The sequence below is a fragment of the Raphanus sativus genome, chromosome 2, assembly GCF_000801105.2.
Source record: "Raphanus sativus cultivar WK10039 chromosome 2, ASM80110v3, whole genome shotgun sequence".
Classification (NCBI taxonomy): Eukaryota; Viridiplantae; Streptophyta; class Magnoliopsida; order Brassicales; family Brassicaceae; genus Raphanus; species Raphanus sativus.
In genome coordinates this window covers 398,446-415,362 of record NC_079512.1, presented here as the reverse complement: position 1 = coordinate 415,362, position 16,917 = coordinate 398,446, and the positions used below count along the sequence as shown (strand labels likewise).

Sequence of the window (16,917 nt, the reverse complement as noted above, 5' to 3'; positions counted from 1 at the left end):
TTTTATATACTACCTAAATTAGTGGAATTAGCATTATAAAATCTTTTATTATCTACAGAAACAGAGACTACAAAGGTTCTAAACTCTTGACCATCATCTTATGTTAGTGCTCGATGAAACTATACACTACAAGATTTTCATACTTTTGAAATTTTCCAAAATCTGTGGGTTAACCCCTTCTAAAATAATGAGTTTTCGGTAAATGCTCTACATACTGAAATTTATACTCTTCGCTTTAGTTTAAAAATTTCATACCACATTCTAAAATTTGAATTAATGTATTATAAACTATCTTTCATGATATATAGGAATCATTCTAATTTTTTAATATTTAGTTTACTAGAATTTTATATACTGCCTAGATTAGTGGAATTAGCTTTATAAAATCTTTATTATCTAGAGAAACAGAGACTACAAAGGTTCTAAACTCTTTGACCATTATCTTATGTTAGTGCTTGTTGAAACTATATATTAAAATCATATTTTGATATTTTTGAAATTAATCCAAAATCTGTGGGTTAACCCCTTTTAAAATATTGAGTTTTCGGTAAATGTACTATATACTGAAATTTATACTCTTTACTTTTGTTTAAAAATCTCAAACCACATTCTACATTTGAATTAATGTATTCTAAACTACCTTTCAAGGTATATAAGAATCATTCTAATTTTTTAATATTTAGTTTAACAAAATTTGGTATACTGCTAAGATTAGTGGAATTAGCATTATAAAATCTTCATTATCTAGAGAAACGGAGACAATAGAGGTTCTAAACTTTTGACCATCGTCTTATGATAGTGCTCGATGAAACTATCTACTAAAACCAGATTTTCATATTTTTGAATTTTTTTCCAAAATCTGTGGGTTAGCCCTTTCAAAAATATTGATTTTTCGGTAAATGCTCTATTTACTGAAATTTATACTCTTCACTTTTGTTTAAAAATTTCATACCACATTCTACATTTGAATTAATGTATTATAAACTATCTTTCATGATATATAGAAATCATTCTAATTTTTTAATATTTAGTTTTACTAGAATTTTATATACTACCTAGATTAGTGGAATTAGCATTATAAAATCTTCATTATCTAGAGAAACGAAGACTACAAAGGTTCTAGACTCTTTGACCATCATCTTATGTTAGTGCTCGATGAAACTATACACTAAAACAAGATTTTCATGTTTTTGAAAATTTTCCAAAAATCTATGGGTTAACCCCTTCTAAAATAATGAGTTTTCGGTAAATGCTCTATATACTGAAATTTATACTCTTTACTTTTGTTTAAAAATTTCAAACCACATTCTACATTTGAAATTAATGTATTCTAAACTACCTTTCATGGTATATAGGAATCATTTTAATTTTTTAATATTTAGTTTAATAAAATTTAATATACTGCTAAGATTATTGGAATTAGCATTATAAAATCTTCATTATCTAGAGAAACAGAGACAACAGAGGTTCTAAACTCTTTGACCATCATATTATGTTAGTGCTCGGTGAAACTATACACTAAAACAATATTTTCATATTTTTTGAAATTTTCCGAAATTCGTGGGTTAACCCCTTTTCAAATAATGAGTTTTAGGTAAATGGTCTATATACTGAACTTTATAATCAACACTTTAGTTTAAAATTTTCATACCACATTCTGGATTTGAATTAATGTATTCTAAACTATCTTTCATGGTATATAGGAATCATTCTATTTTTTAATATTTAGTTTACTAAAATTTAATATACTGCTGAGATTAGTGGAATTAGCATTATAAAATCTTCATTATCTAGAGAAACGGAGACTGCAAAGGTTCTAAACTCTTTGACCATCATCTTATGTTAGTGCTCGATGAAACTATACACTAAAACAAGATTTTCATTTTTTGAAATTTTTCCAAATCCGTGGGTTAATCCCTTCTAAAATATTGAGTTTTTGGTAAATGCTCTATATACTGAAATTTATACTTTTTACTTTTGTTTAAAATTTTCAAACCAAATTCTACATTTGAATTAATGAATTCTAAACTATATTTCATGGTATATAGGTATCATTCTAATTTTTTAATATTTAGTTTACTAAAATGTTATATACTGCCTAGATTAATGGAAATAGCATTATAAAATCTTCATTATCTAGAGAAACGGAGACAACAGATGTTCTAAACTCTTTGACCATCATCTTATGTTATTGCTCGATGAAACTAAACACTGAAACCAGATTTTCATATTTAAAAAAAAAATTCCAAAATTTGTGGGTTAACCCCTTCAAAAATATTGATTTTTAGGTAAATGTTCTTTACACTGAAGTTTACACTCTTTACTTTTTAAAAATAATTTCAAATCACATTCTACATTTGAATTAATGTATTCTAAACTATCTTCATGGTATATAGGAATCATTCTAATTTTTTAATATTTAGTTTAGTAAAATTTCATATACTGTCAAGATTAATGGAATTAGCATTATAAAATCTTCATTATCAAGAATAACAGAGACTACAAAGGTTCTAAACTCTTTGACCATCATCTAATGTCAGTGCTCGATGAAACTTTACACTAAAACCAGATTTTTATATTTTTGAATTTTTTTCAAAATCCGTGGGTTAACCCCTTCAAAAATATTGAGTTTTCGGTAAATGCTCTATATACTGAACTGTTCAGTAAAATTTCATTGCTGCCTAAATCATTGGACTTACCACTATGAAAGTTTTATTCTTGAGAGAAATGGAGACAAGACAACAAAGGTTCCAACCCTCTTTGACCATCATCTTATGTCAATAAAGGATGCAACTATGAATTTAAACAAGATTTTTTTGTTTATTGAATTTTTTCAAAATTTGTGGGTTAACCCCTACGAAAATATATTTTTTGTTAATTTATCTATATACTGAAGTTTATACTCATTAAAGTTGTTTAAAATTTTCTAACTGCATTATAAATTTGTATTAATCTACTATAAACTTTCTTCCATGGTACATTGGCATCTTTCTATTTTTATAACAATTATTTTAATAAAAATTTATATGTTTCTTAAATTAGTAGACTAACCACTATGAAATCTCTATTCTTTAGAGAAACGGAAACAACAAGGGTTCCAAATCTCCTTGACATCTATCATATGTTAGTTTATGATGAAAATATGCATTAAAACAATATTTTCATATTTTTGATTTTTCTCAAAATATGTGGGTTAACCCCTTCGAAAATACTGAGTTTTAGGTTAAATGCTCTATATTTTTAAGCTTATATTCATTGGTGTTGTTTAAAATTTTCTAATCACTTTATACATTCTTATATATGTATGATAAACTTTCTTTCATGGTACATGGACATCGTTCTAATTTTTAAACAATTAAGTCAGTGAAACTTCATATGTTGCCTAAAGCATTGGACTTACCACTATGAAATTTTTATTCTGGAGAGAAACAACAAAAGTTTCAGACCTCTTTGGCCATCATCGTGTGTCAATAAGGGATGCAACTATGAAATTATACAACAAATGTTCTAATCCTCCTTGGCATCTATCATATGTTAGCTTATGATGAAAATATGCCTTAAACAATATTTTCATATTGTTGATTTTTTTCTCAAAATATGTGGGTTAACATGTACGAAAATATTGAGTTTTAGATTAAATGCTCTATATTTTTAAGCTTATACTCATTAGTGTTATTTAAAATTTCCTAATCATGTTATACATTCTTATCAATATATGATAAACTCTTTTTCATGTTACATGGACATCGTTCTAATTTTTTAACAATTAAGGTAGTAAAACTTTATATGCTGCCTAAATCACTGAAGTTACCACTATGAAAATTTTATTCTTGAGAGAAATAGAGACAACAAAGGTTTCAAACCTCTCTGACCATCATCCTATGTCAATAAAGGACGCAACTATGAATTTAAACAAGATTTACTTATTTATTGAATTTTTTCAAAATTTGTGGGTTAACCCCTACAAAAATATAATTTTTTGTTAATTTTTCTATATAATGAAGTTTATACTTTTTTTTGTCATCGACTTGTACAGACTCATATGGACTATGTAAACCAAACTGGTAGCTCTGCATCCATGTGCACGACGAAGGACGTTGTCTCCTAGCACATCGTGCTAAGCTATCGGCCTTTAAATTCTGCGTGTGTGGTACATGAATTATCTCTGAGCTGTGAAAGTTCTCTTTCAAGGTCTTTATCTCTGTCAAATAAGTTGCAAAAGCAGGTCATTCTTCTGGTTCGGATGCCATCTTAACCAATTGAGAACAATCTGTTGCAAACGGAACCTGAAATTGATACAAATTCCTCATATATTCCATTGCCCAAATTAATGCTTCCACCTCAGAATGAAGAGGGGAGAGAGAAGCCCTTACATTCCTTGCTCCCATTAGACCCGCAAATCCTTCGAGAGTACTATACCATCCTTGTCCTGAAAACATCTCATTATCCTTCCAAGATCCATCTATAAAACACCAGCGTCCTTGGATGGATGGTAAGCTCACTTCTTGTCGGTATGTCGCCATCGTGGGTAATATTGGTGCCTCCTCCCGTTGCATTGATTCTGTTACCGCAAGTTTAAGAGTATCCATGGGATCCATATCCAGATTACCGAAAACCTTATTGTTTCTTCCTTTCCAAATGTACTATAATATCCATGCGAACTGGTGATCTTCCAATTTCGGTACAGTTCTCCAAAATAAGTAATCCATATTTGTGTAAAGGGACTCAGTATGAAATATTTTTGGGCTAGATGGAATCTGGGATACTGCCCAAACCTGGTGCGCTGGAGGACATTCAAAAAATACATGATTAATTGATTCCTCTGGAGCTCCGCATCTATCGCAATATAGATCTCACGACAGCCCTCTGGCATTTAAATTCTTCCTCACGGATCCTGACACCAGTTGCCATAAGAAATATTTAAGTTTTGGTGGGCAACGAATTTTCCAGCAATGCACCTTGATTAAATCAACAGTCGGTCCAAATATTGCTAAGGGTTTTGCCTTATCAGGATAAACCCGTTCCACTTGATACCCAGATTTAACCGTATATTTTTTATTTTGTGCATAGTGCCATCCATCTCTATCCACTATGTGACTCTTACTTAGTGGTATACTTTCTATAATCTTAATATCATGTGGATCCACTAAAGTCCGGATTGCCTGTGAATTCCAGATTCGCAAATCTGGATCAATAAGTTGATCAACCGTAAGATCGGGATAACTAGTAGAACTGGTAAAAAGATTTTTGTTTGCTGGTCTGTGAACTAGTTGTTTGCTGAAGTTTATACTCATTAAAGTTGTTTAAAAAAATTTAACTGCATTATAAATTTGTATTAATCTACTATAAACTTTCTTCCATGGTACATGGACATCTTTCTATTTTTTTAACAATTATTTTAATAAAAAATTATATCTTGCTTAAAGTAGTAGACTAACCACTATAAAATCTCTATTCTTCAGAGAAACGAAAACAACAAAGGTTCCAAACCTCCTTGACATCTATCATATGTTAGTTTATGATGAAAATATGCATTAAACCAATATTTTTATATTTTTGATTTTTTTCAAAATATGTGGGTTAATCCCTACAAAAATATTAAGTTTTAGGTTAAATGCTCTATATTTTTAAGTTTATACTCATTAGTGTTGTTTAAAATTTTCAAATCACATTATACATTCTTATCAATGTATGATAAACTCTTTCATAGTACATGGGCATCGTTCTAATTTTTTATCAACTAAGTTAGTAAACTTCATATGCTGTATAAATCATTGGACATACCACTATGAAAATTTCATTCTTGAGAGAAATTGAGACAAAAAAGGTTCTAAACCTCTTTGACCATCATCATATATCAATAAGGGATGCAACTATGAATTTAAACAAGAATTTTTTATTTATTGAATTTTTCAAAATTTGTAGGTTAACCCCTACGATAATATATTTTTTTATTAATTTCTCTATATATTAAAGTTTATATTCATTAAAGTCATTTAAAATTTTCTAACTGCATTAATCTACTATAAACTTCTTTCATGGTACATGGACATCTTTCTATTTCTTTAACAATTATTTTAATAAAAATTTATATGTTGCTTAAATTAGTAGATTAACCATTATGAAATCTCTATTTTTTAGAGAAACGAAAACAACAAAGATTCAAACTTCCATTTTTAGAGAAACAGAAACAAAAAGGTTCAATTGGATATATGTTTGATCAATTTCGGCCTAAATATTTGCGATAAATTCACATGGGACTGTAGATTTATAACCTTTGTCAGAAAGACTAGATGATAAATATTATAAAACCATACAATATGCATGTGTATAATTTTCGACGACGTTTTATTTCAAGATTTTTTTACTCTCTAAGACACTTTTTGTCTTATGAATACCACAATCAGACACTTCCCGCTGGTGAGGCACTTTAGGCATGTTTATTGTCTTTCATACCCTTAATTTTGACCACATCAAACTAACCTAACCAGAAATAGTTAACCATGGTTTCCTTTTTTTATTATTCATTTATCTGTAGGGATATACAAAATAAAAAGGAGAAACGCTTTAATTCAAAACAAGATCCACTTTACTAATTCAACTCTAATTTTTAAATCTCTCTCAAACCAAAAGAAGAAACGCTTTCGTTCCCGACAGAGTTTTTACCCTGATTTGATGTGTGTATATTCTTCGATCCCGTCAGAGATCCACGGCGAAATCCCATCGGAGATCCCATCTCTGTCGATGACGAAATCCAAAGCAAAGAAGAAATCCAGCATCTCGGAAACCAGACCCACCGCAAAACTCACCAGGTTAGAGCCTTCGCCGTTTACTCTTTTACCCTACAAAAGGTTGTTTTTGATGTTAGTCTTGAATCTCGACGGTTTATTGTCTTTCATGCTCCAAATTTCAGAACCTTTGCAATCGAAGGCGAAGAAAAAATCCACGGCAAAGAAGAAATCCACGGCGTCGCGTGAACCAGAACCACCGCCGAGATGGGTGAGCTCGGGATCGGCTGTGGGCGAGTTCGAGATCCGCCGTGGATGAGTTCAGAATCTGCCGTGGCTGGAGTTTTAGAGAGTTGACGAGCTCCAAAGCTGTTTGCTCCCTCGTAGTCTTGTCCATGGATGACTTCAAGAGATGTGGATGCTATCTTGTCCATGGATGATTTTAAGAGAGAGCTGTCCATATAATGTTGTCCATTCAAATAATGTTTATCCATTTTTTTCCATCTACAAATGTGAGCAACCATAACATTTTTACATGGACACAAAAGCATTCACATGAGTCTATACATACCGTTTTTACATGTCTATGTTTAGGTTTTTCTTCTCTTATCCACATGAGTCTTATCCACATGATTTACATGTCCACAACTCCATGTATTCTTTTGTTAACAAGAGTTGATGTCTAAAATCTTCTTTTTCTTCCTTTTTGGTGAGATTAACAAAATAATATGTTGTCCACAAATAAGGCATCCACAACCACATATAAAATATTACAACAACAAACCGATAAAAAAACATTATTTTTTTTGTAGCAAGATCAATCACAACAATTGGATGGTGTTTATTAGATTCATATCAAGAGGACTCATAATAGTTGGATGTTTCCAAAATTTGTTTTTGAGAATTGTATCCACAATTCTTTCATCCACATTTTTTATTTGTACCTTTTGAAATATAACAAAAAAAATATATCAAAGTGGATATCAAACTATAGAGAATAAAAAAATAAAATTTACTGCATAAATATATTTCTCAAATATAACTTAAAATTAGAGAAAAAAATAAAATAAACTATAAATGAGTAAAACATACATTAATAAAACACTAACAAATCTTCTTTTCATCCAACTTCTTTTCATCCAGCGTCTTCTTAGTCTCTCTTCACACAGCGGAGGATAGGTTAGTCATAAAACAAGTTGTGGATATGGAGAAAGTGTGTCTCCAGCACAATGTGCCTTATCATGTTAAAAATGAGAAAAATGTGTCTTATATGTTAACTCACTCTTCTTTCAAAATAAGACCAGTGACCGTAATTGTAAATTCTCTAGTAATGACCGTAATTGTAAATTCTCTAGTAATGAGTGGGTATATGTTAAAGGAAGCTGAAAGTAACTTTCAGTCAGAAATAACATGCTTGTAAATAAATTGCAGTTTAAGATATTATCTAAAATTGATTTTCCTTTAATAACTTGCCGGGGAGGAAAAAGAAACAGTGGTCATGCAACTGTATAGCCTACACAGTTTACGTCGCATACCTGCATCGTGCACCAAGGGCGAACATTTCACACTTAAGAAACAAGAGTAATATGTACATGTATATGATATAAAGCGAATGATGTGATCTCAATACATCCATGACAAGTCTTGCCTAAAAGATACAGACGTTGCAGCACCGTTAACACCTTTTCTTGAAACCTGAGGACAATCTTCAACCACAAGCAACTCCAGTTTGCGAGTCTTAGCAAGTGCTCTAAGTCCATCGTCTGTGACTCCCAAACACTTAGATAGTTTCAACACAGTGAGGGAGGGAAACTGGCTCACCAGAACCAACCCCTCGTCGCTCACTTCCTGACAGTGTACAAGCTCCAAGATCTCTAGATTCTGAGCTGAACACAGAGCCGCCATGCCCACGTCGTTAAAAGAGCACACGTGGTCAAGAGAAAGCTCTCGAATGGGGCATTTCTGGATCAGAGTGATTATCCCGTGGAGGGTGAAAGAGAAGAGGGAAGGAAACTCACCGTCTGAGAACGAGACCTTGAATGATTCGAGGTTTGAGCAGTGCTGAGCTATGGCACTGAGGCATTCATCGGTTAATCTCAGGGTCGCGTTGTTTAAGAGAGGCAGAGTGAAATCAGACGGAACACGCAATGAGATGCTCCTTAGGTGTTTAGCTTTCTCTACCAATGCTTTGATGTCCGAGTCGCTGACACCGATACACATGTCCAGATGAAGCTTCTCCAGGTTCTTGCACTTTCTAAGCACACTAGCGAGGCCTCTCCCTGGAGCTACGACGCAGTTCACAAGGCGAAGCTCCACCAAATTATCACAAGGAACCAACTGTTTCCGACAGTGCTCCGCGGCTAACTGATCATAAACCTTCATGTTCCTGTAGTTTGCATCTACCTCGAACTGCAAACTTCGAAGCTTCCTCCAGCTAGTTCCCAGCTTCACTAAATCACCTTCCCCAACCCCTCTGCAGTTCTTGATACAAAGCTCTTCAAGAACCTCAAGCTTTCCGAAATACTCCAACCACTCCACACTCGCCACGTTTAAGCATCGAATGAGATGAAATCTCTCGAGTTTCTTGCACCCTACAGCTAATGACAACACGCCGCAACCAGTGATTCTCGGAGCGAAGTTCAACTTCAACGAAGAGAGCTTTGTACAGGACGACAAGTGACGAATGCCAACATCGGTGATGAAAGTGCAGTAGCTAAGAGTGAGATCGTCGAGGGAATGGCAGTTGGTGGAGAGGAGAAGAAGGCCTTGATCGTCAAGTTGTTTGCCAAGTTTTGACATCCAGCCAGAGTATACGATCTCTACTTTGGAGAGATTAGGAAACCTCCTGCAGAGAGAAAGCAAGGCATCGGGTGGTGCAGGAACTAAACCGCAGCCAATCCGGAGAGAGTGTCTTTGCTCCTTGTCTAGAGAGTAGAAACGCTTGCAAGAGAGTGAAAGAGAGTTTCTGTCATTGGTTTTGTGCAGGTTCCTGACGATGTCCCAAACTAAATGGTCTGGCAACTCATCCATTGTCTCTTTACGATCTATCTGTTAAAAAAAAAGAAAAAAGAAACAGACATGTGAAGTGAAGCCTTACAGAAGATAATTAGTCTTATAACCGATAGATATTGCACAAACAAAGTTATCATTTGAATAATGATATTAAGAAGACAGAACTTCCATGGAACAGAGAGATTATGCCTACTCACATAAGTATACTCAAAGTTAAAAAAAAAAGGAACAGAGATGAAATTGTCCAACAAATAAAAATTAGCGTTGACCTCTTTTTCAAGCGTGATCTCAAAGGAAAATATCTTATAATTGAAAAAACTAGCACAGCGCATAAAGAAATAATCTAGATATAGAATCTAAACTCCAGATAGATCACCGAAGGAGACATGGGAGGAGATGATTCCAGGCCTGAAACTAGTCTTGCTGCTGAAAAAAAAACAGAAGAAGAAAAAGAATGATCTAACCAGAAACAACGTTGAAGAAGGTAAGTGCGAACCTGAAAGGGACGGGTTTGTTTATCCATCGACGGAACTCCTTTTTTTGTATTCCCACTCCAGGACGGTCGGTTGGATAAGGACTACCTCCTACTACTTTTAAGATTATAAAAACAAATAGTTGCCTTTTAGTAAATATATTCCCTCGGATGAATATATTTTCAAGCTCTGCTTTACTTTGTCAATCAAATACAATATTTCATATTTGATTGTTACTATTGTTAACGTTTGTATTATTTATAAGGATACCGTAGTTTCACTTCCTCTCAGATTTTTTTTATCGTCAAACATAACACGAATAGCTATAGAATGCTTCAACATCCAAGTCTCTACTACTAGCAGCTTAGGGAGATCTTCAACCATTTCTTCTGTTACTCTTGTTTTTACTCGCATGTTTAACTTTCTCAGACCCAGAGGAAGTGGTAGTACTATTGGTTGATATGGGTAGCACTGTACCGTCCTTGACCTCCTCCTTTAACTCTGATCCTTCACTCTCACCACCATCCATTTGGGCCATTAGCTTTCCTAGCTGTTAGTCTCAATTAAACACATTTAGTAATTATGTCTTTATATGACACAGCAGGTTGTATACATGTTTCTTTACCTGTTCTTCCAAGCGCTCAATCTTTTCATCCTTCACCTGAACCGCCTTCTTCTCCCTACAAATCCAACCTCAGTTTCATCAAATGAGGAATAAACAATTCAATCCTTAGTTCCTCATGCAACATACCTTTCTTCCATTTCGGTAATCTTGGTGCCCCATACGTCCTTATTTTTCATCAGATTTTCGTTCAACTACAAATAAGCGAGAACAACAAGTCAGTCCTCTACTGAAAAAATTTCCTCTGCACAAAACCTATATATGTATACTCACATCTTCAAGAAATTGCTTCTCTTTGAAACATCTGTCACGTCTGGCTTGCAGCTTCTGCAGTCTCTGGCTTATTGCCTTGCTCGCAGCTTCTGAGACTTTCTGTTCCGTTTCCTCTTTAACATTTTGTAGCAATTTTTCAAAATACTAACGGGAGAGGAAACGATGAAAAAACACAAGGGAAACAAAAAAAAAATCAGAAAAATGAAAGACAAGTAGTTGTGGAGACAAGAAATGCAAAGAGTATACGTGCTTACTTGTTTTTGGTTCTCTAGTTGTGCCTGGAGGAGTTCGTTGTACTCACTGATAATCTGTGGTTTGAAAATGAAAAAAAAATTTAGAGAGAGTCGGCAATAAAGTAACTTAAGAGTTCTAAAATTGAACATGAAACAAAAGCACTACCATGTCCACTTTGCTGTTCAAGAGAGCATCAGTCATTCCACTGTCAGAATATTCACAGCTTCCACAACCATCCTTGCTCAAACTACCGTGAGAATTCAACTCTACTAACTTGCCATCAGTTTTGGATTGAATAAGCCGGTGAACATAATTGTCACCAGCATAATCCCAAACACGCTGTGTTTCAAGCTCAAGTGAATAGCAATGATCCGTCTCCTCCCAGTGCGTTCTGGCATGTCCTCCCTTGTACCTTCAATGAGTAATTAACAAGGAGAAACAATTAACCTTGTACAGACGAGAAGGGAACCAGAACATAATTGCCACTAGACTCCGTGCTAATTGCAGAAAATGCAGTCTATACCTTCCACAGCCAACAACCCCACAAATAACACACATCCAAAGATTCTCCGTTGTTTGGCAAACACAACATACTGAATTTTCAGGCTGCTGCTGGCAATATCGACAAACCTGTAAACAAAAACAACAAAACCAAATTAGGGAAAATTGACATAAGATCCGAAAATTGGCATGAAAAATGAGAAAGAAAAAAAGCCATACTGGGCAAGAAGAATCTGGCCAATTAGAAATACATGAACAATGGAAGGAATGATTGCACATAGTTGTGAGAATACCACCAGTGTCTTGGTCCAATCTCTCTGAAAAATGAACAAATATGAAACAAGGTTGAAGGAGAAAACGAAACTAATTGCAAAACATATGACAATAACTACACTGTCAATCTTAACACCATCACCTAAAGTCTAAAGTTCAAGAGCCAGAGGAAACCATATCAAACTTTAAGAGCTTACCAAGACAAACAGGGCAAGTAGGTTGCTCAATCGGGCCAGCAGAAGAAGGCTGTGTATGGTCAATAGATCCACTGTAACCGGTAAACTGAACGTCTAGAGTAAAAAGCAGGCGACAGACATCATCCTGCACATAATTTGGCAACAGGTAATCATCAATCACAAAGACAAAATGTAACTGCAGACCAGCCTTAGGGGCGTCTCAAAACAAAATCAAACCTCAAGAGAATTGAATCGTTTCCCTCTAAAATGCTGGTAGAATGTATCGGTAGACTCTTGAGAATCAAACCTTATCAAAATGTTATACCTATTTTCAATCCCATCGTTCCTGTAAAGATAAGATGAAAAGCAAATAAACAAACAATCTTTAAATCTCCTCATCAAAAGTAAACATTTCAGAACCAAGTAGCATACAGTACTTGGTGATAAGATTCCACTTGTATCGTAATCTAGCAAAAGAAGAGATTCGAACTTCTTACCTCACAGTTCGCATCTCCAGTATGTGCTGGATGAAGGAGCCGCAGAACTGGCAAAAATCTGCATACGTCATGTGGTTCGGCACTCCAAGAACGCAAACGAGAGGGTTCCTTCCAATCTAATAACATTATTCCAGATTCAAAATCGGAGATAAATTGATTCAATCAAACCAAGTAATTGATGGATTTGAATTACGAAAGGAAGTGATATTACAGGGAGAATCGAGGAGGAAGAAGAAGACGACGGCGAAACGGCATCATCGGGAAACAGGTGCATAACGCCGCGAGTCTCACCGATCCTAGGGTTTCCAGAGGAAAAATGAACAGTCTGAGTCATATCGGAGAGAGACGATTCGCCGGAAACACTTGCCAACGGTGGAACGGTCAATTCTTCGCCGGCGATTACGGTTGAAGTCGAGGGCATCATCATGAGACTGACTAGAACACTTGCCGCCGAAGAAAAAGAGACAGAGTTTCGTTTATTTACTTGCGGAGATCTCTCTCGCTCGCACTCCCAACATATTTATCATCCAATGACACTCTGACACGTCATTGACTCCACCAGGATATATTTTATTTTTCGTCGTAACTCCACCAGGATGTTATTTTACAGAAAAACACGCCAAAAGTTTCAATGTGATCAAAATACGTCCCGCTAATATAACATACATTGTGGCTGATGAGACTCTGATATTCTCTTCGCGTACAAACACTTATTATTATTGGAAAAATAATGAAAATTCTCCTCAAAGTTGTACAGATGATTAAACAGAAGCTTGAACATGGGAGTCCACTGACTTCAGAACCTCCTCTCCCATCTCCTTGCACCCCACAAGTTTCTGATTCAACACCATTTCAGAAAGATAAACATAAGTATTGGTTCTTGTTGCCTGCTTGTATACTTTGATGAACGTTTAAAGCAAAAGGAAACATTTTAATAAGAATATGGTTCAAGAGAATTACAGTTCCTGCGGAGTAGATGTCTCCTGTTCTGAATCCTTTGTTCAGAGCACCCAACACCGCGTCTTCAATTCTCTTAGCTGCCTTTTCTTCTCCAAGTCCGTATTTCAGAAGCATCGCAGCGCTGAGGATGGTTGCCAACGGGTTCGCTTTATCCTGAAAAATTCAAAGAACCTGAGAAGTTTTGGCATAGCAAAGATAGTAGTTTTGATATTGGGGAAGAAAAGAAATAGAGTTAGGACCTGTCCAGCAATATCAGGTGCGGAGCCATGTATAGGTTCAAAGAGTCCAGGTCCCTGTATTAAATAGCAGAGTTTTTTTGCTGTTCAGAAGTGATCATATTGCTGCACACTCAAAGATGAGATCATTCCATATCATACCGAATCACTGAGACTAGCAGAGGGAAGCATGCCAATGCTTCCTGTGATCATTGACGCTTCATCAGATAATATATCCCCAAAAATGTTGTTTGTGACAATGGTGTCAAACTGCAATTAAGAAAAGACCAAAACCATTGTAAGAATTTACAACACCAATTAATGCTGACTAGTTTGGCCCAATATAAGTGTACCTGTTTGGGATCACGAACGAGCTGCATCGCAGCATTGTCGACATACATATGTGACAGTTCAACATCCGGATATTCAGCGGCCAATGCGGTCACTCGCCTCCTCCATAAGATCGAGGCCTGAGTAAGATAAAATCGCATTAAAGTACGTGTTTTATGTGTCACATAAGAATCTGGAGAAAAAAACTGAAATGATAAAGCATACATCCAAGACATTAGCTTTGTCAACAGAACACAGCTTGCCACGCCGTTTCCGAGCAGTCTCGAAGGCAACACGAGCAATTCTATCAATCTGTGGAACATTAAAAAAAAATTGATTTATTACAACTGTTCTTAGTACTTAGCAAAAGAGACAAGAATAGAGTACCTCGTGAGCAGCATAGACCTCGGTATTAAACCCAACTTCCTCACCATTTTCATTAGTCTTAATGCCCCTTGGCACTCCAAAGTAAATACCTGTTTAAACGACACATCATCACATATTGTAAAGATACTCTGACCACTAGGTAACGAGAAAGACAAGAAATTTAAGATGAGTCTAAATCAATCACCTCCAGTAAGCTCCCTAACAACCATTAGATCAACACCTTCTGCAACCTCTCTCTTCAAGGTCGAAGCATCCACCAACTGAAAAAAAAAAAAACTGATACGTTGAGTTCCACACAGGAAACAAAACCACAGGCTACCAAGGAAGAAGAATATTGCCTGAGGAAGAACTGTAGCAGGTCTGAGATTGGCAAAGACTTTAAGACCGGCCCGAAGTTGAAGCAAACCAGTCTCAGGCTTGAGATGTTTTTCATTCTTATCCCATTTGTACCTGAGACCACAGCAACATTGTCAACACAGGACAGGAGCAACAAAAAGAGTAGAGCCGACGTTAGTGGGACAAGAGAGAAAGTAACAGACCCTCCAATGGCTCCAAGAAGAATAGCATCTGATTCTTTAGCAGCGGAGATGGTGTCCTCAGGCAAAGGCACTCCAACCAAATCCAAAGCAGCTCCTCCTACAGGCATTTCCTGGAAGCTAAACTCCAGACCTGATGAACATTATAAAATGACCAGTGAATCCAAATAAAATCCCAAAAACCCACAGATTCTTTTATCTAATCCCTAATGAGAGAGACCTTCCAAGGAACCAGCTTGCTGAAGCACATTTTTAGCTATGGAGATAACCTCCGGACCGATGCCGTCGCCGGGAAGGAGAGTGATGTTGTATCTCTTTTTTCCGGGGGAAGCAGCGGCGCATCTTACTCTCAAGGGTGCGGAAGAGGATTGTTTGGTGAGAGCTCTCAACGTTGCCGGAAACTTGACCGGTCGGATGTTTGTCTGCAGAGCCGCCGCCATTTCAGGGATAAAAAGTTGATTGATTGCCTTTGTTTCGGATTGCGAGTGAGTGAAGACTTTTAGGTCTTTGCATTTATGGGTCCTTTTTGCAAGTTATTTTATTTTCATAATCGATCCCCAAACTTCTTAATTATTAGTGGAACTGCTTAAATCATCAATTAATAACATTTACATCCGGCACCAACCTTGAGTTGTATGTTGTACCTATACTCTTTTTTCTCTAGATGGTGATTTTAGTAGTAATATATTGCTTGAACGATTTAGCAAATACAAACGAACATCGAGTTTTATTTAATGTCATTCTCTGTTTTGTTCTTCTTCTTTTTTGCAGCTAAACCAAACTTCCGTTTGAAGCATAGACTCTAGCATCAAGGAATCTCAGTATCTCCTCGCCCATTCTCTTGCAACCTACCATTATATGTCCAAGAAACCATGTTGCTTAACATTTACATTCAATATTTGTTAGCCAAAAGAAGAAAGAAAGGAAGGATAATAGCATACAATTCCAGGAGTGTGAATGTCACGAGTTCTGAATCTGCGGTCCAAGACATCTGAAACTGCCTTTTCTATTCTCTTTGTGGCGTTTTTGCAGGCACAGGTTTGAGCTAACATTGAAGTATCCATCTGCTATGACTTGTGTTTGCTTCAAGTGTACATGTTCATGAATGAGGTGATTCGTGTAGACGAAAAGGGAGAGATTGTACGTAGAATCAAAGTCTTGTGTCTGATTGAAACCGGTATAGTGACTAAATCAATTTGTTTCGGTTGAGATATTGAGAAACAAGATTTCTCCGGTTTAGTAATTTGAAGGATCCAAAAACGTGATCTAAGCCGTTATGAGAGTTGGAAAATATATGGAAAGAAGATTTTGACATATCTTTACAAACTATGACACATAAGGAGGTGTTAACCGAAAAAGATGTCGTGCTTTACAAAAAAAAAGATATCAAGGCAAAAGGGTTTGAGCTAGAGAGTAGCAGCGAGAGAAATGTAATTAGGAATTGATCAGTCGTGATACATATCTGCAGTCACGCAAATCTGTTTAAACAAGACTGTTAAATTTATTTAAATGATTCCTAATAAAATATTGTTGAGGAACGGGCTTGATACATCCTTCTGGTTTGATGTATGGTCGGATATGGGACGCCTTTCGGACTTGGTAGGTGATCGGGGATGTATTGATATGGGGATCTCTCTTAGTGCAACTGTTGCATCGGCAGTTCAACGTCGCACGCGTCGCCATCGCTGCTGTGATATCTA

General features: G+C 35.7%; 3 protein-coding genes across 8 annotated transcripts; all 3 read right to left on the bottom strand.

Annotated features, from left to right (window-relative positions):
- Nucleotides 1–8,237: 8,237 nt before the first annotated feature.
- On the bottom strand, nucleotides 8,238–10,330 carry LOC108842258 (F-box/LRR-repeat protein 14). Of its 6 annotated transcripts, none has more exons than XM_018615119.2 (3): nucleotides 10,237–10,294; nucleotides 10,117–10,163; nucleotides 8,238–9,776 (listed from the first exon to the last, which is right to left on the bottom strand). In XM_018615119.2, exons 2-3 carry the CDS (start codon nucleotides 10,126–10,128, stop codon nucleotides 8,352–8,354), a joined length of 1,437 nt encoding a protein of 478 aa, XP_018470621.1. In that variant the 5' UTR covers nucleotides 10,129–10,163; nucleotides 10,237–10,294; the 3' UTR covers nucleotides 8,238–8,351. The 6 variants fall into 6 exon arrangements, with proteins under 6 accessions (XP_018470621.1, XP_056849646.1, XP_018470617.1 ...); XM_056993666.1 differs by having other exon boundaries at nucleotides 10,117–10,166; nucleotides 10,237–10,293; XM_018615115.2 differs by having other exon boundaries at nucleotides 10,010–10,163; nucleotides 10,237–10,252.
- Nucleotides 10,331–10,355: 25 nt separating this feature from the next.
- On the bottom strand, nucleotides 10,356–13,363 carry LOC108842257 (BRAP2 RING ZnF UBP domain-containing protein 2). The gene is made up of 12 exons (XM_018615114.2): nucleotides 13,001–13,363; nucleotides 12,790–12,905; nucleotides 12,530–12,638; nucleotides 12,314–12,437; nucleotides 12,063–12,160; nucleotides 11,866–11,972; nucleotides 11,508–11,754; nucleotides 11,363–11,416; nucleotides 11,109–11,252; nucleotides 10,965–11,029; nucleotides 10,839–10,893; nucleotides 10,356–10,763 (listed from the first exon to the last, which is right to left on the bottom strand). Exons 1-12 carry the CDS (start codon nucleotides 13,214–13,216, stop codon nucleotides 10,590–10,592), a joined length of 1,509 nt encoding a protein of 502 aa, XP_018470616.2. The 5' UTR covers nucleotides 13,217–13,363; the 3' UTR covers nucleotides 10,356–10,589.
- A 50-nt stretch (nucleotides 13,364–13,413) lies between these two features.
- Nucleotides 13,414–15,701, bottom strand: LOC108842260 (3-isopropylmalate dehydrogenase, chloroplastic). The gene is made up of 11 exons (XM_018615122.2): nucleotides 15,438–15,701; nucleotides 15,221–15,350; nucleotides 15,020–15,131; nucleotides 14,866–14,941; nucleotides 14,682–14,770; nucleotides 14,520–14,606; nucleotides 14,318–14,434; nucleotides 14,127–14,234; nucleotides 13,989–14,042; nucleotides 13,750–13,902; nucleotides 13,414–13,625 (listed from the first exon to the last, which is right to left on the bottom strand). Exons 1-11 carry the CDS (start codon nucleotides 15,655–15,657, stop codon nucleotides 13,551–13,553), a joined length of 1,221 nt encoding a protein of 406 aa, XP_018470624.1. The 5' UTR covers nucleotides 15,658–15,701; the 3' UTR covers nucleotides 13,414–13,550.
- Nucleotides 15,702–16,917: the final 1,216 nt, after the last annotated feature.

What these genes read in the sequence shown, in the direction of transcription:
- LOC108842260 (XM_018615122.2), bottom strand. Translation starts at nt 15,657, where the DNA reads ATGGCGGCGGCTCTGCAGACAAACATCCGACCGGTCAAGTTTCCGGCA. An exon ending in TGTTAGGGAGCTTACTGGAG is followed by an intron (nt 14,771 to 14,865) that starts GTGATTGATTTA and finishes TCGTTTAAACAG; the next exon opens with GTATTTACTTTGGAGTGCCA. An exon ending in ACAAAGCTAATGTCTTGGAT is followed by an intron (nt 14,435 to 14,519) that starts GTATGCTTTATC and finishes TATCTTACTCAG; the next exon opens with GCCTCGATCTTATGGAGGAG.
- LOC108842258 (XM_056993660.1), bottom strand. Translation starts at nt 10,263, where the DNA reads ATGGATAAACAAACCCGTCCCTTTCAGGTTCGCACTTACCTTCTTCAA. An exon ending in CTCCTCCCATGTCTCCTTCG is followed by an intron (nt 9,777 to 10,116) that starts GTGATCTATCTG and finishes TTTTTTTAACAG; the next exon opens with ATAGATCGTAAAGAGACAAT.
- LOC108842257 (XM_018615114.2), bottom strand. Translation starts at nt 13,216, where the DNA reads ATGATGATGCCCTCGACTTCAACCGTAATCGCCGGCGAAGAATTGACC. An exon ending in AACTAGAGAACCAAAAACAA is followed by an intron (nt 11,253 to 11,362) that starts GTAAGCACGTAT and finishes CTCTCCCGTTAG; the next exon opens with TATTTTGAAAAATTGCTACA. An exon ending in ATTACCGAAATGGAAGAAAG is followed by an intron (nt 10,894 to 10,964) that starts GTATGTTGCATG and finishes TTGGATTTGTAG; the next exon opens with GGAGAAGAAGGCGGTTCAGG.